Here is a 24,823-nt window from a genome sequence, read left to right on the forward strand (position 1 = left end):
ATGGTCCTTGCTCTCACGGATCTTGCAATGCAGTGGGATGAAAAAGACAGCAAACACACAGACATAATGTGTTGTAAAAAGCAAGAGGGAGGAAAATAAAGTAGGGTTAGAGGAAAGCATGTCCGGTAGGGAGGCCCGGGCTAGGGTAAGGCGAGTGAGGCACCTAGGATGCAGAACTGAAGGAGGTGCCCGCTCTCAGGGCCTGGCAAGTGCAGGGTCGGCACTTGCATGGCCCTGGCTCCTTATAGTTTCACCTTTAGGTGCCTTGCTTGCTTTAACCTCATCCTGGTCCTGCAGATAGGAAGTCACAGAGGACAGGTGGCATTTGAACAGAGACACTAGGTGCTCTTGCAGTGGTCCTACAGCATGAGTGTGTTATCTGCAGGATGAGCTTCGGGGTGGGTGGGGGCACTGGGCAGAAGCCACTAAGCAGAAGGCATCCTTGCGTCCTGAGTTTGCCATGGACAGGGGCGGGGGAGAATGCAGGGGACCAAGAGATGGAGAATGAGGAAGTGGTGAAGGAGGTCTGGGGGAAGAGATTAGTGGGCAAGTATCTCCAAGGCACCTGGAGCCCACGGCTGCACCAGGCAGGGGTTTGTTCTCAGCTAAGGATCAGAACTCTCCCACAGTACAACTGCATTTGACCTCAGTACTGAGGGCATCTTCCTGAGAAGCCCAGCCTCTTCTGAATCCCCAATTTTTCAGTGTTTCCTGTGTTTGGGAGTGGGGAAGGGAAGAAAGGTCCTTTCTCTTAAGAGGTCCTATTTCTTTCATATCTGAAGAATATGCTTATGCCTGCTTTTTATACACGCTTAGTTTAAATAAACTGGCCAGAAGTCTGTAAGTCCCTATAAAAATGAAACCAGGGGTTTTCAAAGTGGGGTGCCTGTGCCAGCAGCATCGGCCTCACTCGGGAACTTGTTAGCAAGGCACTTTCTTGGGTCCCACCCAGATGTGCCGAGTCAGAAACTTTAACCAGCCCTCCAAGTGATTCTGGTGCCTGCGCAGGTTTGGAAGCCACTGGTCTCGATGTGGGTCACCCAGGAACGGCGAGAAGCCCTTCGAGCCTCACCTGGGCAGAGACACAAAACACGGTCTTCTTGGAGAGATGGCAGTCACCAGCCACCGGCAGCCCAGGGAGGGAAGCGAGTTACCTGAGGTCACCCGAGAGTGAGCAGGGGTGCTAGGCATGGCCTGCGGGTCCCATCCCCCCCCACTCTGATGCTCTTCTCCGCACTATTTTATGAACCTCTTTGTAAAGAAGCGTATCACTTGCTTTTTTGTGTCCAAGATAGATGACAGGGATGCCCATGTGGACACTTACAGTGTTTTTAAAGTTTGCACCTGCGATGTCCAGCCTCCTCAAGGTAGAAAATGAGAAGTGATCGTAATGGATTTGGAACGGGAGGTGGCTGGGTTGGAACCCTCTTGCCGAGCCCCGGGAGCAGGACAGAAATGAAAGACCAAGAGCAGAGGAAAAGGTTATAAAAATGTTTAGTTTTTGCTTTATTGAGTTAAAACAAATGAGCAACAAGTTAGAAAAATTGTTTCTTTCCAAACTCCCTAGCGTTTTATTTGTGCAGCGTACTCAAATTGGGGTGGGGGGGGCTGCAAACCGAGTTCATCTTGTAACATTTACACCAGGTATGTCTCCTGGTTTCTCTTCTTTAAAAGTTAGGACTAACGGGAGAAAAAAAGTGCACTCAGGAACCTAAAATTGGCCCAAAACAAACACACCAACAAAAAAAAATCAGTCATGGTGAGGCTTCAAGCTGAAATCTTGTCAAATACCACACTGAAAAACGGCAGTTAGGAACAGAAATGAAAACCAAAGCGGTCCATCTTTGTACCATCTGGATAGGAAGGTCTCTTTTTGTAGTAATTTCATAAAAGTAAAGATAATGCTACAGACATGACAGCCCTTTCTGCAGGTACCCAAAAAGCTGCTTAAAAAGGACAGCCGCCTGCCCCCCCAGGTCTCCTAGCGCTGGCTGGGCCCAAGCTCTGACCGAGAGGCCAGGCCGTTGAGAAACCTGTAAGAGGCCATTTAGAAAGCTTTGTGCCCGGCTGCACAGGAAGTCCAGAGGTGGCTGGGGAAGAAGTGAAAATGGATTTGATTCGGAAGATCTGCCATCTGTAAACTCTCTCCAAGTGGAGACTGCTGACTTCTCCCCGAGAAATCTCCTGCATTTCAAACTGCCTTTAAAAATGAACTCTCCCTACCTAAAATCCAGTAGATACAATGGCACTAATGCTAACGTTACCCCCTTCCCAAAATTAATAAAATCAAAATAAAAAAGAAAAGGAAGAAAAAAGCACGCATGATCAGCCCTCCCTCCTGGAAAAAAACCTTCCGATGGTACTGCTGGAGATGGAAATTGCGCTCGATTAAAAAGGTAGCAAAATCCCCCCATGGTACAAATTGGTTCCAGTAGCGCAAGAGGTGGGGGACAGGGCAGAGGAGCAAACTATTTACAAGGAACCATTGAAAACGCAGTAGTAGGACTTTGGCACAACGAACAATTCCCCGCCGTCCCCTGGGAGGCGCCTGTGAAAGCCCCTGGGTTCCCACGCTGGGCAGGGACAGGCCAGCTAAGTAGTTCTCCTTGGAGTCTCTGGCCAGGTGGCCCCCCGCAGGCCTGGGAGGGAAGTTCTCTTCTTGCTTCAAAGATGGCACGTCCCCTTTGTCAGCAGAGCCATCCTGACCGAGTTCCCTAGAAGATAACACAAAACCAGAGACAAGGCGTCAGGAAGACAGCGGAAGGCGGCAGGGGTTGCCTGTTCCTGGCTCTGCCGGGAACATCCCCTTCCAAAGCCACGGGGGGTGGGGGAGGGCAAGACCAGAGGAGACACCAACGACACCCTTCAAATTTGGGGCCCGGTTTAAAGCGCTTCCTGGGCCCAATCTGACATTAGGGGAAGTGCCCCCAGAGTTAGGCTTTTGAACACAGGAGGGCTTTCGGAGGAAGTCAAGGAGGCGACCTGTGATTCTTTCCATGGTTACAAGCCCCCTTTATCATGGCTGTAGAGACAGCCAGTCGCTAGGCTCCTAGAAGGCTCCGGAATCAGACAAATTGAGATTCCGGCTCTGACCTTTCCCACTTACTAGCCTTGGGGCTGTGCACACGTGACTTACTCTGTCTGGGGCATCGTTTTGCTTGTGTAAACTGTGGAAGATGATAGCATCCATCTCATTGAGTTGTTTTGATTAAACAAGCTAGTATAGGCACCAGCATTTGGAATATGCCTGGTACATGGTATTGTATTGATGCTTCCGTTGTTTTTGTTAGTTGGAGCCTTTTCCAAATACGGTAGGACATGTAATAATAACCATAACAAGATGGGGCACTCTAAGTGTATTTTTAATTTAATATTTATGTCACCCCTCAGTGGTGTCGGTATTGTTAAAACTTCCATTTTGTAAGTGAGGAACTGAGCACAGAAAGGCTAAATAACTTGTCCAAGGTCACACAGTTAGCAGGCAGCAGAGCCAGGATTCAACCCCAGGCAATCTCTGGAGCCTGTGCTTGTAACAAAGGAACAGGGTTTGCTAGGAGTCAGTGAGGAGAAATGTTTACATCTCATCTACATTGAAGTGATGAAAATAGCCCCAGGACCTTGTTATGAGCTGAATTGTGTCCCCCCAAAAATGTATGTTGAAGTCGTAATCCTCAGCACCTTAGAGCCCACCTTGGCCAGCCCAAGTAATTGGTCCTCCCCACACCAAACTCCAGTCCTACACACACAGCCTCTCCTTGCACGAGCCACCAAGTCTGCTTTAAAGGAGGGCTGGCAGTCCTGTGCACAGGCACACGCCCCCCTGGATGGGTCCATGGAGCACAGCCAGCCTTCTCTCGTGTCCCCAAGGAAGAGGCTTTCCCTAGTAAACAGGGTCTTTCACCGCCTCTGGAAAGGAGGCTGCTTCTGGTTAGATGTCCACCTGAACAGTTCTCAAGGCTCCAGAAAATGAGGCCCAGGGTGGACAGACAGCTACTGTTCTTCCTTCCCCCAACCAGGAAGCCAGATCCACGGTCTGCCGGCAGCTGAGCTGAGGTCAGTTGAGCTCCCTGATCATCACTTCTGTGATTCATACCCGAGGGGCTGCTGGGAGGGTTACAGATGAGCCGTGCAAAGCAGGCAGGCGCTGCAGAAATGTTGCTTCATTTTTCCTCCAGGAAGGCCAGGTGTAAAATTAGGGCCTGAGGTGTGCGTGCGTGAGTGCACGCGTGCGTGAGAGTAAACACATTTTCTCCCTCTCATAAATGAAACTGAACCCTTTCTCTTCAAGCGATTAGCAAAAACTCTCACTTTTTTAGATAAACCTCAAAATTGAGGTGATTCTCTATCTGGCAATGAGTTTTTCTGACTCCCTGAGTAATTTCTTATGGACACGAACACGCATCACCCTCCAACCATATGCATTAATAAAGAAAAAACGCCCTTAAAAACAAAGGTTGCAAGACTAAAGGGGTGACTTGGGAAAATGGGGGACAGAGCCACTTATTTATTTTTATTTTTTTGCTTTTGCAGAGATCCCTGATCTCTGTGGAAGCATGCCTGGCACCACAGGGCTCGGAGTCTCCTTGGGCCTTTCCCAGGTGCAGGGCCCCGGCAGGACTCCACTATGCCTGGAGCAGAGGGAGAGGAAGAGGACGCAGAGGCGGGGCTGGTTTCTCTGTCTGGGCCCAGTCCGAGGGCAGCCAGTCCCAGCTTGCAGGCCACTTCCCCAAAGGCCTTGTCCCAGACGCCATCAGTTCTCTCTGTTGAGTGTCCCTGGGCTGGGCCTTCCCCAACACAGCTGTCCTCAAATTGCCTGGTTAACTGTACCTTTCAGGAGGCCCGTGAGGACGTGGACACGGCCGCAGTGAAGTCTGCGGGTCCCTGCCGCCCGCTCCCCGCACTGTGTCTGGCCCAGTCAGGACAAGTTCACTTTTCAGGCTTTTTTTTTTTTTTTTTTTTTTAAGTATCACAGCAATTTTGACTATGTGGCCTCTCGCTAATCTCCTGGGTTTCAACCCGGAATCCTACCCCTTTGTCATAGACATTCACCACCACAGACCCCACAGCACTGGGTCTGAGCTTCGGGAGGAAGCTGCAAGGTCCTGAATCGGCCCACGCCCCGACAGGCGCTACCTGAACGTTTCCACCACAGAGATGCCCAGCCTCCCCCAAATGCCACCGGCACAGCCAACTCACTGCCTCCCGAGCTGCCCCTTTCCATCTCGGGGACGATCGGAATGTTAAAAAGTACTATCTAATTCTTTAGCAAAATCTGCTTCTCTCTTACTGTATCCAGGGGGGAACATGAAACAGTTAGAATTCCTTCCCCGCGTGCTGGCTTTGTTTCTCTTTCTCTTTCATTTCCCCTACAGGGATCTCCAAAGCCCTTTGGACTCGGAGAGAATAACACTGTATTGCAAGAGAAGGAAGACAAGCACTGTGAGAGTGATTTATTATCTTATAAAAGTCAAGTCGCCTTTTATAAGAGGGGGCATGGTCTGATTTTAATTAGAGTTGAGATAAGGGAAATAACGGCTGCATGAAGCAATCTCCCAGCGACCGGGGAGAAGCCGACACCACCCCAAATCGAAACGCACCAGGCGCTGGTCAACTCTGGCCCATCTGGCAGAAGCTCTTTCCCTACAGCAGTTGGGGAGCCTCGGGGTTTATCAGCCAGGTAAATCTTCCCCCCCAATCTCTCTCTCTCTCTCTCTCTCTCTCTCTCTCTCTCTCTCTCTCTCTCTCTCTCTCTCTCTCGGCTGCTCTCAGGGAGGCTCACGACAGAAGGAATCAGAGGGGCTACTGGGTGCTTCCTGCCCTTTTCCATCACGGAATATGATCCAGGGGTTTCAACAGAATTTGAGCAAATGGGATCACACCTGAAATTCATAGGCAGACTCCATGGGGTTACACGTGCGAGCTTGAATCCCAGCTGCACCGCTTCCTAGCTCAGTGACCTTGGACGCATCATCTTGCTGTGCCTCATTCTCATCAACCGTAAGCTGAAGAGAATTGTGCTGACTTCAGAGAAGTGTTAACACGTGTGAAGTGCCTGGCACAGCACGTGCTCAGCAATGTTGCCCCTTGTTGCTGCTCCAGGACCCCCACCCCCACCCCTCTGAGAGGCAATTAACGGCCTGAGCTTGTACAAGTGGGTCCCCAACCCCAAAAGTCAGCTTTGAAAGACCAGAAGCAGATGGCCAAGTTCTCGTCCGTATAGAGAAGAGCATGCACCTTCAGAGTCGGCGTCCATTGAGCAGGTGCTGATGCTAATGCTGCCCCTGTGTGGGATTTCACTTATATTATTTCACTTAATCCTGACAACAACAGACAACTGAATTAGTAAGCATTATGGGCTGGCTGATTTACAGCCCTTGCTCCCTTGTGAAGCCCTAATCCCCAATGACTGCATTTGGAGATGGCGCCTTTAAGGGGGTAATTAAGGTTAAATGAGGTCATTGGGTGGGGCCCTAACACAATAGGGCTGGCGTCCTTATAAGAAGAGGAGGTACAAGCAGAGAAAAGGCCAGGTGGGGACACAGAGGGAAGGGTGCTGTCTTCAAGCCAAGGAGGGAGTTCTCACCAGCAACCAACTGTGCTGGCACCTTGACCTTAAACTTTCAGCTTACAGAACCCTGAGAAAGTACCTTTCTGTCGTTTACGCCACGCAGGCTGTGGGGTTCTGCTACGGCCGTCCTAGCTGATTAATACAGTAAATATTAAGGTTATAGAATCTTCCTAACACAAGTATAAAAGAATCACACACCGTCTTCTTTACTGGTGAGTCAGAGGAGTTTCAAGAGAAAATTTGATTACATGCAAGTCGACCTAACACTCTGGCTATTGTCCCTGTACTTCTGTGACAGTGGGAATGCAGGCAAGTCATAGCCACAAAAGTCCCTTGATGTGTTCTGTTCCCTCTGGCCTCAGGACCTTAAGACTATGTTATTCCTCCTGCCTAGAATGTCCTGGCCTCTTCTCGCCTTCCCTAACTTCTGTGTAACCTTTTATATTTCAGTTCATCCTCCACCTGTTTAGAGAGGCCTTCCCTGACCCCTTAAATCAGGTTAAATTCCTTTATTCAATATTCTCCCAGCACCATGAACACTTCCTTCAAAACACTGGACAGTGCAGCAACTTTTGCTTTTCGTTTGATTGAAGATTGATTAAAGCTTTATTCCCCATTATGGAGTGGGCTCTGTGGGGGCAGGGACATGCCGGGCACCACTGCTTTCTAGAGCTGGGCACACTGCAGGCAGCCCATAAATACCTGCTGGATGAATAAGCCAAGGCACTCATCACGAACGTCACTGAACTAGCTCCTACTTCTCCTCGGGGCCTGCGTCCTTCCTCTGAAAAATGAGGGACATTCATGATTCTTAAGTTGCTGTGAGCTCCCCAAAGCGCAGTGAGAATTCCTAGTGTGAGAAGCTCCAGCATTAGGAAAATGGAAGTGATAGCAGTTAACTCTCCATTGGGCACCAGGACAGCGAGCCTGCTCCAAAGTCCCTGAAAAGCTTCGCCCAGAAAATATCCAGTGACCCAGTCCCCAACGGACGCTTCCCTCAAGCTGCTCATACACTCAGAAAGCAAACGGTCCCCAACTCCTCTCATCTGACTGCTGTCATCTAATTGGGCCAATGAGTGACAGGAAAAAAATGAAGCATAAGGATGGAAATACCAGCTCCTGGATAACTGAGAGCCAACTGTCTTTGTCAATTCTTAGGTTGGTTCCGTAAGTTGTTTTTGAGCATCTGCTCGGGGTCAGGCCCTGGGGATCCAGAGATCAATGGAATATGGTCCCTGCCTTCAAGGGTTGTGGGGAGAGACAGGGAAGCAGATGATTAGAATATTTTTATCCATCCATTCATGCATCCTTCCATTCAAATCTCTGTATTCGGACAGCCGATCTGCACAGTATAGGTGCACACATATCCGGGACCCTGAGTTGTAGCCAGGGTGCAGCACTTGGCAGCCGAGAGTCTTTTAGGCCAGGTGGACTATGGAAAATATTTTTTCCCTGACATTTCACAAAACTTACCTCTTCCCCAAAGCCACCCCTAGTTATCAGGAGATGGATTTGTCAGAAACCAGAAGGCAGCAATGTAGTGAATGAATAGTTGTGCGTTACTCGCCACTCCCACGCAGAGTTAAGAAATGACCACGTCTTATTGGTTCGGCCGGGTGGTTTGGGTGGCGTCACTGTTGGAGAGGCTGTGGGCCGTGGTGGCTGCGTCAGGCACTAGCCTGACAGGTGAGAGGATGGCCTCCAGGCTCCACTAGCTGCTAGCTGAGGCCGGAGCGCTGACGTGAGCCTTGCAATGCAAAGTGTCGGCCAGAGGAACTGACCGGGGACATGCATAACTCCTGCCGAGGAGACCCACCCCAGAGTCAGCTCTCGGCTGTTTGCCCAAGTTCCTAATCTCTCACGTGTGTGCCTCACATAGCACCTCTCATGAAGTCCAACTGTGCGTTATCTTCAGGATGATTACGTGCCTACAACTGAACTCAGCTGCAGGTTCCTACATAAACATGTATTTAAATAAAGGCATCGCTGAATAGTTATACATTTCAAGAGACCCACTTGTTTGGTTCATAAAAGCTGTGAAGAAATTCGGAAAGTTTTTTCCCCCAAAGTTAAAAGGTCCAGGACACCACCACCAGGGCAGCCCCTTCCTAAATGCAATGGCACCTCCGAAATCTCAGGAAGCCTGTTAGGGCAAGAGGTGTTGCCAGGTATTGAGTGGATCTTAGCATCTTGTTTAGGAATAGTTTGCAGTACACACTAGTGGCATTTACGAAAAACAAATATCAAAAAGGGTTTCTGGGTGTTCCCGGTTCTTTTGGGAGATGGCAAGCTCCTGCATCTCTGAGTTATCTAATGTTAATTCAAAAGGCACCTCCAAAAACCCTAGGTATGCCCTCATGCCCTACCACTGGGGGTGGGCAAACAGAAATGGGGAACACAGCAGAAAGGAAGGGGCAGAGATGACAGTGGGAAGCATGGGGCTCTGGGGTGAAACCAAGGTGCTGGCTGGGGGCATGGAGGTAGTCCTTTGGTTTCTGAGTCTCAGCTTCTGGGTTTAGGAAAGTATAAAGGGCTTATCTCTCAGGCTAAGGGGATTGGACAAGACCCCCCGTGGCCAGAGCACCTAGCTCAGCCTCTGCTACTCAGGATGCTCTGCTCCACCCCCCTCCCTCTCTTCTCGAAACTTCTCTCTATGGTTTAAGCATGGCTTTGTCTTCAGCTTCCCCTGGGCCCCGGGTGAGGGTCAGGCGCAGAGGCAGCTGACCCAGATGGGCATTTTCAACTGTTGGTGGTGGTAGCTTGGGAGAGAAGGGGTGGGGACAGGTGGCTGCAGGGGCCTCTGTGGAGCTGCCACCCACAGACAACCTCCCACTTAGCGAAGGGCATTGGGAAGCCCCACCCGAGCTCACTCTGGGTTACAGGGTCACTTAGCCTCCTTATACTCAAGCTCAGCAAATACAATTCAGAATAGATTTTGCCAGCCGTGGGACCATCGGGTTTCCTCATAGTTTGCCTTTCCTCATCATTAACCAATTCCCGCACTTGACTTTCAGTCTATGCCAAACCCCTTTTAGTTTCTCAATGGCACCATTCTTTTTCTTGTCTTTAGACCTTTGCCTTGTCTATTCCTTCCCCTTGAACCACTCTTTCCCTTGTCTGTGTACTTAGCTAACTCCTACCCATTGGCTAGCCCCTGAGTCAGATGTCCCTTCCTCCAGGAAGCCTTCCCTGACTCCCAGCCTGGGTGCCCATCCTGGATGCTCCCACACACAGCTGTTCATGTCTCTATCACACCACAGATCACCCTGGCTAGTAAAAGGGGGGCCAATTTCTTCTGTCCTTGGCCTTACTGAGCTCCTGTGTACAAGGACTGTGTCATCTGTCTTCTTCACCACCTTATCTCCAATGCCGAGCACAGCGACGGGCACACAGTAGCTGCTCAGGATGCATTTGTGGAATTGAACTGAACACTGTTGCCTAAAGCAATCACATGGAGTTTTATCATGTACTGGAAAAGGCCAAGGGCAGAAGACAGAGAAAGCTAGGAGCTTTCAGGCAGATTCTGATTGGACAAAAAAATGTCGCTCCTTCATTTTATGAGAGAGATAAAGGCTGTACTGGTAGGGTTTTACAAGCGAGTGGCCAGAGGGAGGACGACACCAAGGCAGCCAGACGGAGTGGGTAGTTGGTGCCATTGGTGACATCGGGAGCCTACCCCTCTCTTCCTGTCATGCCCCTTCCCCTCTGGACTGCATCCTCCCCCCAAACCCATTACTACTTCCTCCCGAGAAGTCGGAGGAGGAAGACTTGAAGACATTCTGTGATTGGCTGCTCCTTAAATTGCCCTTTTCAGAGCTGATGCAACTGGCTAAAACCAGGTTTTGAGAAGACTTGATTTTTTTGCCAGGCGCCTCATTTTATTACTGAACAAATGAACGAACACATCACATGGCCATGAATAAAGGGGCACGGTGATGTCCAGGGCTCCCTTTGGGACCCTACCAACCATTCGGGAAGTCCTTACCCTTTCTTTGATTATTTTAGAAGATGACACCGGGTGTGGGGGGCAGGGCTTCTGTTACCTTTTAAGTGACCCATGGAGGAGCCAACTGGGGCAGATTGCAAATTGTGAATGTTCCTCCTAGGCCCAAGTAGCCCCTGGAATATTTGTGCTTTGGCCAAGGTGGACCTTTCCCTCCTGAACCCCCACCCCCAGCTCTGACTCCTTTCTGAGCTCACCACCAAGCAAGCTGCCGTGCTCAGGCCTTGATTTGCACGGGCCTCTTGTGAAGCACAAATACCCAGGGCTTGGGTGGCATGTCCCATTATGTGGATGACATGGCCATTAGTCACCATGGTAACCTCCCTTCCCAGGGCTTTGTGGCTCCACAGGCCTAATTTACACCAGTCTCTTCCAGATCTGAAGGGGTTCGGGGGACCCAATCAGCGCAGCTAGGGGCGCCTTCCGTTCACTATGCCTATGCAAATACCCAACCTTCCAGGTTAATAGAAACGACCCCACATCTCTAGCTGGTAAACTTAGACACTTACTCTTCAAAAGTCCAAAAAGAAAAGAAGAGGAAAAGAAAAAAAAAAAAGAAAGCAAATGGGAAAGACACATCCTTTCCATCTTTTTTCTTTTTACAGTAGTGAACATAAAATAGGTGGTTACAACTGCAACCAGACTTTAGTTGGGCCCCCAAGAGTGGTGTCCAGGCAGGTCACCTGCCACCGTTCGGTCACCCATCAGCACAGCCTTTCAAATGACATGAAATCTACCAGCCTGTTTTTCTTCCTTAAAAAACCCCCCATCACCTTTGCCATCAAATCTGTACCCTAAAAACTACTGACTCTAGCAACAGAAAAAAAGAAACCCAGCATCCTCCCCTAGCGGCCCCGGGGGGAACAGGTGCCATTACCTGTCTAGGCCTGGCCAGCCTCCGTGGGGACACTGTCGGAGTCGGAGTCGGCCAGCTCTGTGGCGGCTTCGGTGGCAGTCTGACTCCAGCTGTCTGACCGGTCAGAGATGGCGTCCTCCTCTCCAACTGTCACCTCCACCCAGTCCACGACGCCCGACTCCTCGTTTTCATCGCTGCCCTGGCCATCCCGGCTGTTGCCCTCTGACCTGTCTGAGGTGGCCTCTGAGGGCTTTGCTGGCAAGCCGTCTTTTGCTGGCTCGCTGCCCACTTTCACTCTGGGCACCAGCCTCTCCAAGTCCTCTTCACAGGGCTTTTTGGGGTCCTTGTGGTATTTAGGCCCCGCCTCGCTCCCGTTCTTTGGGCTCTCAGTGACGACGGCTTTAGCTGCTTTCCTCGACAGGATGTCATAGCCGTGGTCCTCCGCTACGTGTGGCTGCTGGTACTGCTCCAGCCACTTTAAGGTCCCTGTTTTCAGCAAGCATCTGTTCTCCTTGAACCAACGCACAATTTCAGTCCGCACCAGGCCGGTCTTGGCTGCTAACTGGTCATACTCCTGAGGTGTAGGCCACTGGGTTCTGGCAAATGTGTTCCTCAGGAGATGGACCTGTTCTTGACTTTTTGTGATTGCTGGTGAAGGGCTGGGCAGAGAGCTGACCAACTGGGCACCGGAGAGCTGGTCAAGGCGAGACAGAGCACCGTTGGGGGCCACTGCATCCTGGCCTTTTCTCCCAGACCCCATGGAGTCCAAGACCGCTTGTTCCATGCTGTCCCGGAGCTTCCGCCTCTCCGAGAACCAGGAGTCGATCTCCCTCCTGCTCAGCTTGGTCTCCACCCTTAACCGATCTAGTTCTGCTTGGGGTGGAAAAGAGCTTTTCAAAAAGCTGTCTTCCAGGATTTTAACCTGACCCTGTGTTTTCTCTTTGAACTTCTGCGGGGCAAAGTCAGGGTAGGCATGGTACGTGCGACCATGTCGGGAGGCCGCGATGGCCAGCTGGTCTTTGGCAAGGGATTCGCTGGTGATGTGGACGATGCCCCTTTGACACCGATACCGGTGGTCACTGAACCACTTCTTGATCTCGCTCCTGGCAAGGCCGGTCAACTCGATGAGCCGGTAGACCTCAGCATCATCCGGGAACTGGCTCTGAAGAAAGCTCGCCTTGAGATGGGCTATTTGCTCTTTTGTCTTCTTGCGGTCACTGGCCGGAGTCAGCACAGCGTTGGACACCTTGGGCGGGGGCTCTGGCACCTGAGCGATGTGTGGACGCTTGGGCTCGGGGGCAGCTTGGGGAGTCACTAAAGGTCTTTTCTGGCCGTGGTTGGTCACTCCGGCCACAGCAAGAGTGATGGGGGAGCAAGAGACGGTTGTTGGCCCACTGGTCACCTGCGTCAGCACCAGGCTGGTCTGGCCGAGGATCTGACATGGCACAGCTGTCTGCAGGATAGGCTGTGGCATCTTGGTGGGGGCCAGCTGGGTGGGCAGCACAGTGATCGTTGGGGGGACTGTCTGGATGGTGCCATTAAACATCTTCTTCCGGGCCTCCTCTACTTCCTCTGGGGACCAGCTGATACCGTGCTTTAAGCGCTGGGTGGCAAACCAGATTCTGATGTGCTCTTCCGGGTGTTTGGAAGCAGCTGTCAGCCAGGACAGCTCCGCCTGCGTTGGGTAAGGGAACTTATTGAAGGAGTTGATCATGGTGGCGTTTGTATCCAGCGCAGAGTTATATTTGGTAGTATTCAGTGGGACGGGGACCTTGGGGACAAGGTTGATATTTGGTGGGAGCTGGACAGAAGGCATGACGTGCCCTAACTCCTGCAGTAGCTCCACGCCTCCGAGTCTCGAGAGGATCTCAGCTGCGTCTGTCACCAGGCGGGCAGTCCCTTCCACGTGGTTCTCGGGGGTGGCCTCCTCGGGCTTCTTGGGCACCTTCTTGGCATCAGCTTTCGGTTTCCCTGGCCTCATGATGGGAGTTTTACTCACCGAGATCCCAGGGTCACTGTCACTGCTTCCAGGGCCACTGGGGGTGATGGACACGATGTGGTTGGTGGCCTCGATGGATTGTTCCAGGACAGTTTGATTATTGCGCTTGATTAACTTCAGCTTAAAGTTGGTCTCCCCGGGATGGAACTTGGAATTGTGGTCGGACAAGGAGTCATACTTTTTGGTTGTGAAATTACATTCGGCACACACGTAGAGGGGGTTGAGAATCACGTTGGGGTGCTGCATGTCCACATGCTCCGTGAACTCGTTCAGGTTTTGCGTGGAGTAGGGGCAGTATTTGCACTCGTAGCCGCCTTGGAGCTTTTTGGATGGGTTCTCCCCTGTCGATTTCACCTCTATCACTTCATTTTCTTTGGAAGGGTTTTCCGGTTCTGCTGCCCAGTTATCCTTGGCCATTTCAGGCTGTGGCGTGCCGATCCCTTTCTCTTTGGCCCTGTCTCCTTCCTCGGGCACATCTTGTTCTAGCACTTGCGATGTCCGCACCATGCACGGGGTTGTAGATTTTCGTTTGCTCGCCATGCCGCTGGTCTGTGTGCGATGGCTTATTTTGGGGTGGGGTTGGGGGTGGGGCACGTAGGGAAGGGGCTGTGAAATTTTTGGAACAAATAAGGTCAAAGAAAGGCTCTTGGCTTTATCCCCCCTCCAGTGACTTTGGCTTCCCTTCAATGCTGAAGTCTAGTGTTTGAGTTTCCAGAATGATCTCAGCACAGAAAACTGTAACTGCTCCGACCATTAAACACAAGAGGCAGCATCGTATCTGTGGGACAAGAACAAAGACGGGGTCAGTGTTTATTTACAAGGCAAAAGAAACTAGCATGTCTTTTTTTAAAAAATGTAAGCTCTTCACATGTATTTCTTTCTTTCTTTTTTTAAATCATCACCTGAGGATATATTGGTTGATTTTTGAGAAAGAAAGGGGGGAAGGATGGGGGGAGAGAGAGAGGGAGAGGGAGGGAGAGGGAGAGAGAGAGAGAGAGAGAGAGATCAGTTGGCCCCCTGTACGCATACTGACTGGCAATTGAAACTGGAACCTAGAAATGTGCCCTGACCGGGGATCAAACCCACAACCTTTCGGTGTTTGGGCTGATGCTCCAGCCACCTGAACTGCCTGGCCAGGGCAACTAGCATTTCTTTCTGAGTTGCACTCATGACCCATCACAACTGGCACCCAGAGCAAACACCCAGGTAAGCTCCGAGGGGGCGCACATAAAAATGACAAATCTCATTCTCACGTTTTTCTCTTCCCTTCCTGGGAAGGGAAGTGGGAACTGGCCCAAGCAAGCAAAGGAGGCTGCAGCCCACTTGTTCACATTTAGAGACAAATGCATACAGAAAAGCGACAAAAGTACTGAGGTCTTCTGGAGGGGTGGGTGGAGTGGTGGAGGGAAAACTGCAGGTGAGATGTGGCTGGGCTCTCAAGCTGCTTTAACTGCTGGTACGTCAGAAGCAAGACACTTTCCTGGGACCGGCAAGTGGCATTTGTGTGGGCATTAGAAAGTAGATATGAATTTTTGTCTCTTGTCATAAAATTGAAATCACTATAGGTAATCCAGAAAATGCACGGAAGTATAAAGGAGAAGAAAATCACCCCAATATTATAGTTTCTTAATTTCCTTCATTTCACTTGAAAGGTTCCCCAGTTGTATAAATATGGAGCAAAATGATGATTTAAAAATGGCTGCATGACACACGTGTTAGAGATACGCCATACAAACTGCATTTAGCCATTCACCTTTTGTTGGACATTTATTTCCAATTTTTGGCTCTTAACTAAAGTGCAATTGACACCCTGAGTCCTTACTTCTGATCACTACTGTTGGATGAATGCTTAGAAATAGAAGCACTGAGTCCAAGAAGGTCACCGTTTAAGTTCTCTTGACTCAGAAGGCAGAGTCTTTGTGCTGGTGGGCTTTTCCCCTGGCAGTGAATGAGTGGCCAGCTTACCACTCAACCTACATGAACTATTATCATGAAAAAGCCTTGCCAATTATGTAGGTTAAAATGGTTTTAATTGCTTTTGTCCTTTTCATTTTTTAAAAATTTTATTTTATTGATTATACTATTACAGTTGTCCTGATTTTTCTCCCTTTTCCCCGCTCCACTCAGCACTCCCCAATCCCTCAGGCAACCCCCCCACCATTGTTCATGTCCCTGGGTCATGCGTGTAAGTATCTTTGGCTTCTCCATTTCCTCCACTGTACTTTACATCCCCATGGCTATTCTGTAACTACGTATTTGTACTTCTTAATCCTCTCTTTTGTCCTTTTTCTTGATTGTTACTAAGGGTGAGAAGTTTTTCAAAGACTTACTTGCCATTTGTATTCTTTCTTTGTGCATTGTCTGTTTATGCCATTTTTATAGTGTGAAGCTCAGTGGTTTTATTATTAATATGCAAGGCTTCTCTCTATATTAGGAATATCAGTACTTGACTGGTTGCAAAACTTTCCCAGTCTATCATTTTACCTTTTAGTTTTTTATATAGTGCTTTTCATGTTTTACATGTGAAATTTTTAATTTGAAGGTAGCAGATTTATCAATCTTTTCTCTTATGGTTTCTTTCATCGTAATTTCATATACAGAAAGTAATTCCCTGCCTTGATAGCCAAGACATATTATTTTGTGTTTTCTTGGAGTGTTTTGGCTTTATTTTTTACATTTAACTCATCTGGGATTGAATTGATCTTGAGTTACGCTGTTAAGACACACCTGTAGCCATTTTCTTGAAAGTTGCCAATGCTCTCAGGAGCCTGTAGTGTGTATCTTTCCTCACAAATTTTTGAAACCATTACATTTGTGTATATGCTAGGGTGTGTACATTACATTTGTGTATATGCTAGGGTGTGTACATTACATTTGTGTATATGCTAGGGTGTGTACATTACATTTGTAGTATATGCGAGGGTGTGTACATCACATTTGGGTATATGCTAGGGTGTTCACATCACATTTGGGTATATGCTAGGGTGTGTACATCACATTTGGGTATATGCGAGGGTGTGTACATCACATTTGGATATATGCGAGGGTGTGTACATCACATTTGGGTATATGCGAGGGTGTGTACATCACATTTGGGTATATGCGAGGGTGTGTACATCACATTTGGGTATATGCTAGGGTGTGTACATCACATTTGGGTATATGCTAGGGTGTGTACATCACATTTGGGTATATGCTAGGGTGTGTACATCACATTTGGGTATATGCTAGGGTGTGTACATCACATTTGGGTATATGCTACGGTGTTTACATCACATTTGGGTATATGCTAGGGTGTGTACATCACATTTGGGTATATGCGAGGGTGTTTCTGGGGCACCTGTTCATGCTCCTTGTCGAGCTACTGTGTCTACTGCACTTCACTGATTGTTTCACAGATTCCAGCATATTTTAGTATCTGGTAGAGTGAGGTCCTCTTTGTCAGTCTTCTTTTGCAAAACAGCTCTGGATTCTTTGGATCACCTGTTCACATAAATCGATTCTCATAAATCAGAACCATCTGCAGAACCAAATAGGATTTTGATTGCGATTGCATTAAGCACATACTAATTTGGGAGCCCGGGTAGTTTGTTTATTAGGAGGTAGGATGCATTAACAGAACCCAGCCTGGGGAGTCGATGCGCTGGGCCATACTGAGAGCCTACGTGCGTGGGCTGATGTAGAGTGGGGCTTTCATTTTGCGGCTAGAGGAGGAGGGAGAAGTGTTTTAAAAGAAAGCCAGCTGGCATCCGGGGCAAGGGGAGTGGAGGGGACGGAGGAGAGGGCATGTCCCGTCCTGGCCCTCTCATTGCCTTAAGTCTCGGTCCCACTGGCAAGAGTGCTCAAGGCAGGAAGTGACGACTCGGTTTCACCAGCCACTCTGTGGGACTCGGGGCCACAGCCACCCGCTTAGGGGCTTGTGGCTGAGAAAAGGGAGGGGAGAATATTTACCAACTTGCTTGCTGTTTGTCTCTCCCTCTAGAACTGTGCTCCCGATACGATATGGCAGCCGCATGTGGCTCTTTAAATTTAAATTAATTAAAAAAACCCCACATTCTCAGTCACACCAGCCACATTTCAAATGCTCAAGAGCTGCGTGTGGCTGGCAGCTACGGTCTTAAATAGTGCAGGGCGTTGCTATCACTGAGGGGGGCTTTACGGAACAGTGCTGCTCTAGAATAGAAAACTCCAGAAAGGCAGAGACCTCTCACCGTGCTTTCCCCGGCGCCCAGAACAGCACTTGGCAAACAGCAGGCTTTCCGTGAATCCTGGCTGCATAACGCAGTTAGCTGAAGAGTGGCTGCCTCATGGAAGCTGTAGCTGATGCAGAGTGATGAGGTATAGACACACCATGTCTGGGCGCTCAGGAATGTGTGCATGTGCCTGTGTGCACATGTGTGTGATTATATGTTTGTATGTACTGGGCCGTGTATGAGTGGAGGAACTCTCTAAGGAGAAGGAGCCCCACAGGGGGTCCTATTGAAACAGCAGAATGGGACTAAATGTGTACCCAGTAGCCAAGAAGCTCGGGCATTTGAATTCTAGTGTTTTAAAGAGAGGGAGCAAAGGGAGACTTTTCTCCTGCAGAACAAAGACATCAATCAGGCAGAAGTGAGTGTAGGGAAGACGAGACCTTTCTTACAGAACTCCCCATACCTAGAATGATTTAAATCGGTAAGGCTGAGAAATGAGCCAAATCGAGGTGAGACATCTTAAAAGCTTCCCAATGATCCCCAAACTGTGGTTCAGAACTAAAATTTAATTGGCATCCAGGAATCCAAACCACAGCGGACTGAAAAGAAGTGATGAAGAAAGGGAAGAGAGAAAGAGAGGAGGACTCAGATGCTGCGCCTTTGAAGAATCATCTCCGGGCATCCCACTGGGGGGCTGCGAGAGCCACTGCCCTTGGGAGACGCATCCTGGCTCGACAAGGGGCTGAGTGTCTGCAGAGCCGCAGAGAGAGCGGGAGCTGGTCGTTTGGGAAGTCTGCGAGCCGTCCGCCCGTGAGGTCGGACCAGAAAGCACTGCAAGGTTCATACTCGCTGGCATAAAGGCTACAGTGTTTCTGGCAAAGTCTGCAGGTTCCGTGCACGCTGGTCAAAGTTGGCAAAATAAAAAAAATGAATGACCAGGTGAATGAATGAATAAAATGCATGTTGAATTCCAATGCAGCCCTTCTGTGCTGTGTGGTGAGTGTTGCAACAGACCAGCTCTGCAGGCTGGGTCTCACCCTGGGCCAGCTTCCCAGTGGGTCCGAACTGGGCACAGGTGCATCCTGGGCCAACCTGCTAACACTCCACTTAAAGGACTTCAACATATGAATATTTTTTGGGGGGGCACAATTCAGCCTGTAACAGCTATATGGGCTAAACAGCTAAATGCCCGCCGATAGCACAAAAATGATTTACTCATACTGTCAACAGATACTGACCGAGCTCCTGCGAATGCTAGACGCGGTTCTAGATGCTGAGAATAAGGAGTGAACAGACAGGAATCTCTGCTCTCGCAGAGCTCAAGTTCACGAGGATTACAGGCAGAAGCTGGGCGGTTGGTAGACGCCACGGAGAAAAGTCAAGCAGAGAAGAGCATATGGGTGTGCGGGGGGGACCTGTGATTTTCAGCAGGGAGCGTGGGGCCTCCCCCTGTGAGGAGGTGGCAGGGAGCCTTTGGATGTGCAGAGACACAAAGGAGGTAGAGTTTATGAAACAGAGGGGCTGCCGTTCGCTTGGTAGCACAGTCTGGCTAACGGCTCAACAGGGAAAGTAACGTTCTTCTCAGAAATAAAATGGCCATGACTGTGATGAACTGAAATTCTCCATACTTGGTTGGTGAGTCCTCAGAACAACCGTGCAAAGCAGCTGTTTTTAGCCTCAACTTACAGAAGAAAGAACCCAGGCCAGGGAGGTGCAGTGCCTTGCTCAAGGTCACACGGCTAGTCTGTGGCAGAGCTGGAATTTGGACAAAGTCTGTCCAAGCTCTTGGCACCCCACACGGCCGCGGCTGGGTAAGCAGGCCTCCAACGGCAGGATCCTACCAGGTAGAGAGAAAGGTAGAGAGACTCCAATCACAGTGCTCCCAGGTGGCGGAGGTAGCAAGAGCAAGGAACCATCTGAGGAATGACGAGGACTGGGGTTCAGGGGCAGGGTGTGAGGGAGGAGCGGGGAGGAGCTGGGCTAGACTAGACTGTGATGGGTCTTGAAAGCACGCTCAGAAGTTGGGATTTCATTCTGCTGGCAACAAAGGTGTTTCAGGCCCAGTCATGTGAGCAGCAGGGTCCCGCGAGAAGCAGGGTCGGGGAGGCAGGAAGAGAAGGCACATCAGTGAAGGTGCAAGTCCCCAAACTCAGCAGATGAACAGTCCCTGCAGCTAGTCCCAACTGAACAGTCAGGTCCCGGGCTGCTCAGGGACACTCTTCTCTCCAGCCTTCAAATGTGTCCTTTAAGTAGATACTGAGGGTTCTTCACCTAACACCTGGAACTTTCTGGCATGCAGTTTGGACTTCCTTCCCCACCAAGGAATGGCTGGATGCTTTGGGTTTAAATGTGGCAAAACTGTCCTTTTAGCCATTTACCCAATGACGACAGCTAACATTCACTGAAGGCTTAGCATATACCAAGTTTCACTTCTCAAAAACCCTGTGTACAAGTTAAGGCTCAGAGAGGTTAATGAGCTGGGTCAAGGTCGCCCAGCCTGGAGCCGTGCAGCTGGGTTCTGAGCTTGATGTGCAGACAAGTTGCCTGGGGATCTTGTTACAACACAGACGCTCATTCAGAAAGTCTGTGTTTCTAACAAGTGCCCAGGTGGGGATGGCACTGCCAAGGTGGACCACACTGAAGTCTCTCTAGGCCTCCCCAAATAAGCCCTTCCCATGGTTATGCCCTTGGCCTTCCCAACCCCCACCCTCATTTCCAGAGGCAGGGTGGTAGCATTTCCTGACCTTTCCCTACAAGTGGCCTGTGGCCCTCAGTGGGAGGTAGAATGGGTCAGACCAGACCCTGGAAACCCTTCTCAAGGTGGCTGAAATGCACCCTGGCTGTCAGATGAGGGATGTCTTAGGGCTCGACCACCACAGGGAGGTATCTGAGGAGTCAGGCATCATAAATTCCCCAAGGCCAGTGGGTCTTCAGCCCAGGGGGCTCAGAGGTCAAAGCAAGTGGCACAGCCTAGGCCCTGGGGGCTGCCAGGGCAGGCATCTTGCCTACCACCCGGGAGCGCATGTGAGGCTCTCAAGAAGCCACACCTTCGGGCTTTGGGGGGAACGGGCACTTCTCATTTCAGAGCCTGTTACCTGGGCTGTCAGAGGAAATAACAGGGCTGTCCTGGAGCTTTCAAAGGAAGCATGTTGTTGAGACATCAAAGCCGAAAAGGATGCTTTTAGCTTTGCTGTGTCTTCTGACAGAGCCGTTAACAGATTCCACCTCAGTTCATCGAGGGTAGATTCTGTGTGTGTGTGTGTGAGACTGTTCCTTCATGCTCTAACATCACAACGTGTCACGTTCCCAGCCCCCAGGAAGGAATTCTGACAGCTGGGGCTGGGGTGGAGAAAGGAAGTGGATGCAGGGGTCCTGGGCTTTGCTCTCAGCTCCTGGCCACACAGCTTTCTCTTCATCTGTCTGTGTCCTTGCCTCCCATTTTCTCATCTGTTAAATGGAAATTTCACTTGAAAGATCACCGGTTACCCTGAGTTAATCCCTGACTTGTACTGATTTCTCCCCAGCCTGATTTAAATCTAAACTTGAATTTCAGGATGGGCCTACAGTGTGGCTCCCAAACCCTCAGACACCACCTGGGGAGCTTAGTCACCAAACCTGCTCCTGAGCCCCAGTCCAGACTTATTCAACCCAAATGCCAGGAGCAGGCCCAGGAATCCGGATTCTTAACAAGCAGCCACGTGGTCTGTTGGCCCCGGCAAGAGGACATCATTTGGCTTCTCCTGATTCAGAAGTTGTGGGCCCAGGTCAACTCTGTGCCATGAAGATGGGAGGTGTTCCCAGCTTGCATTCCACACAGACATTGAAACTAGAAACGGCCCTGGCTGGTTTGGCTCAGTGGATTGAGCGCCAGCTTGTGAACTGAAAGGTCACCGGTTCGATTCCCAGTCAGGGCACATGCCTGGGTTGTGGGCTGGGTCCCCAGTTGGGGGGGGTGAGGGGCAACCAATCTATGTTTCTCTCACACATCGATGTTTCTTTCCATCTCTTTCTTTCTCCCTTCTGCTCTCTCTGAAAATAAATAAGATCTTAAAAAAAAAAAAAAGAAAGAAACAAGAAATGCGCTCAAGCTCCCTGTGGTCCCGAGGGCTGTGACAAGCCAGAGGATGATGCAGAAAGGGGGAGAACTGTACAAACTCATGATGGCGGAAGAGATTGGAGCAGAGAATGCTGGGTGCTGGATAATGAGACACCTTCAGAAACAACAGGGACCAGAGCAGCGCAGTTGGTGGTTGGGGGAGGTGAGCTTTAAGAGGCCATTTCCGGTTACCTGTGCCTGTGTTTAGCTTTTACTGCTCAGTTGCTCAGCCAGACAAGTTTTAAAAAAAAAGAAAAGCAGGGGCTTGCTGATCAGGCTAAGTGGAGGCAGGAAAATGCAGTACTAAGATGCCGTTTACATGCACAATCTTTATTATTCCCACAAGACCAGCAGATGGCCCTGAGCTCCACTTCACAGGTGAGAAAACTGAGGCTTGGAGTGGCTAAATGGGCTGCCGAGGGGGCGGAGCCCAGTACTCCTGCCTCCGCACCACTGCCGGGTCCCTGTAACACACAGTTGCTAATTGTTGTTCATTCCACTTCCTGACACTGAGTCTATAAATTGAATTTCTCACAAGTTCTGAGGGGCTTTTCCCCTCAGGGAGGATTCAGAGGAGTAAGATTTTAATTGAATTATAATGTCTTTTTTCCAAATTGCTATTCTTGAGAAGCTCTCCTATTAGGTAGAAGAAAGCTGCGTGGTCTTCTCCAGCCAAAAGCAGTTCAGTGGCTGAAATGATGTTGTGGCTGTTCCATGTGGCCCACTATATCATGTCACTGTGCATTCAGATGACACAGGGCTCTGAGAGGAGGTGGGTGTCCCAGGACTGGTACCCCGAGACACCGCTCAGTGCTGGGGGCAGAGAACACCAGCTCTGCCCGAGAAGACAGACCTTCTGGGCCCGTGTGAACCTGGAGCCTAGACTCGACTCATTTACTTGGGCACGATGAATTCCGAAGCTCTGTCTCTCCCAGCCCTTGAGGAGGTGAGGACATGGCCTCCAGCTGCCTTGCTGCCCCTCAGCGCTCACCATCAGTGCCCACCTGCTCTGTGAAAGGGACACGGGCTGGAGCCAGGCCTCCCCGGTTTGAATCCTTCTCCGGCCACAGCCAGCATGTCTGTCTCACAGGCCCCAAGCCACAGGCAAGCTGGTGAGCACCCAGGGTGGCACTGCCACTCCCCACAGCCACTCAGTGCCTGCAGCTGTAAAATGGGGGGACTCTCCCCCTACAGGACTGGACTCCGTGAGCACCTTTAACACTGGTGCCCTAAGACGGCGAGCTTAATCAGTGGTCTAGATTTGTGATGAGGAACTCGGCAAAGTGCGGTTCAGATGGACCATTTTGTACTTTCCTCCTCCTCGGTCTACCCTCCGATCATCCCTACCTTTCCCCGCACAGCCCCTGGGGAAGCTGCTGCACTTTTATATCAGCCCATCTCACTGGAGCCACGCTGCTCTGAGATCTGTTTGCTCACCTTTTGTACATGCCCATCGAGATTTCTATGGCACCTGTGCCAGTATTTTTAATTCTGCCAACTTTGCCTGTCTGTTTTAGTCAACGATTCTGCCTTATATCTCGTTGAGATCAAAGTCACCTTCCTCCTCATCTCCACACTCATGTCCTTCCTCTCCACCTCGGTGAGGTGGCTGGACTCCCCATCATAAGGCTAACCTGCCACCTGGCCTCCAGCCCGGTACTCATCAGTTCTTATCCCCTTCCACCTGATCCCCTGCCCTTTGGTTACAAACACTCCAGGTTGCCATTTCCCTAAAAAGGTCAACAGAGCAAAACAAATGTGAAAAGCCACACTGAATTTTCCAACGCTGCTCAACTCCACCATCATCTACACATCATTATACTAGCTCTTGCCTCTGACGGCAGCAATGAAGACCTCAGGCTCCTACTGAGCGAGGCTTGCCTTCTAGGTCTGGTCCAGCACTGCTCAGTGTGTGGGTCTCGAGTTCTCCACTGCAACACGGGGAGGGCACTGGCCCCCTGTCAAAGGGTTGCTGAGAGCATCCAGTGAGCTGTCTGAGCACAATGTTCGGCTCTGGGCCCCATTCACCACGAGCTCTGAGCTCACAACACAGATACCTGTTGTTACAATGATGTAACCATCAAACGTCTCCAAGGAAGGTGGCTGCTGCTCATCTTTCTGTGGCTGCACTGTTTATCCCTCACCTCTGTGCATTCTGTTCCCTTGCTCTGTTGATGCTTTTTTTTAGGTGACTGCCACATCACTGCCTTTGGCGGGGAGCAAACAGCCTTCCTGAAGTTCCACCCACCCTGACTTCCCTGGACTATGATCCTGGCAGCCCCTTCTCTGCCAACTATTCTATTTTCTGCTCCTAGAGCTGCACCTCCATGCCCTTGTCTCCTCCTCATCCTTCTCCTCTCCATCCTCCTTGGTGATCTCATCCCATCCAAAGCTGTCAACGCATCCCTACAGATAGATGCCCACCGGACTGGCCTCTCTAGCCCCGGCTCCTCTCCGCAGAGCCTCAGACCTTCCATTCTGACTACTAGGTGACATGACTTGTAGGTGGACAAAGCCTAGAGCAGCCACTTGCCACTAAAATTTGATTTAAAACAAAACAAGGCCAACGTGATTCATGAAAACCAAGGAAAGGAATATGGAAATGAAAAAAACAGATGCTCCATATCCCACACATTGGGTAACAGACTCGCCCCAGCTAGCCCCACAAGGTATATCGGAAAGGGAAAGGCAGTGAGGCTGGGCTGGCCGGCCTTAGAGTCCCGTCCTGGTGAGTGTTCTGCACTCGTCACTGGGAGTCTCAAATTTAACACAAGAACCACGCTCATCACCTGCCTCCCAAACTGGATCTTTCTGAAATCTTTTAAATTCCAAATAAAAGTACCACAGTGTACACAGTCACTAAGGCTGAAAACCTGGATCCCGCCTGCCCCTCCACTCTCTCCCCACCCCATGGTGTATGAGGCACCAGCTCCTCCTGACGCTGCTCCCTTGGCGTCTCCTAATTCTTCATTTGCCACTCAGGGCTGAGTCCTGCGCATGGTTCCCCACAGCAGCTGCAATTACTCCCTGCATCGCGGCCTGGCCTCTGGGCTTCGCCTGTTTGTGGGAGGCAGCACCTGTACCACATCCTTTCCTCCCACCAGTTCT

At 50.3% G+C, this 24,823-nt stretch overlaps 1 protein-coding gene across 1 annotated transcript in view; it reads right to left on the reverse strand.

The window, feature by feature from the left end:
• Positions 1 to 1,477: 1,477 nt before the first annotated feature.
• ZHX2 (zinc fingers and homeoboxes 2) overlaps positions 1,478 to 24,823 on the reverse strand; it is a 134,619-nt gene continuing 111,273 nt past the window's right edge. The window contains exons 3-4 of the mRNA XM_053930449.1: positions 11,449 to 14,204; positions 1,478 to 2,714 (exon numbers count right to left, since the gene is read on the reverse strand). Coding sequence (XP_053786424.1) covers positions 11,453 to 13,966 — 2,514 coding nt within the window. The 5' untranslated portion in view covers positions 13,967 to 14,204 and the 3' untranslated portion in view covers positions 1,478 to 2,714; positions 11,449 to 11,452. The remainder of the gene's footprint in view (positions 2,715 to 11,448; positions 14,205 to 24,823) is intronic.

Source organism: Desmodus rotundus, chromosome 8, assembly GCF_022682495.2.
Source record: "Desmodus rotundus isolate HL8 chromosome 8, HLdesRot8A.1, whole genome shotgun sequence".
In the NCBI taxonomy this organism is placed as follows: Eukaryota; Metazoa; Chordata; class Mammalia; order Chiroptera; family Phyllostomidae; genus Desmodus; species Desmodus rotundus.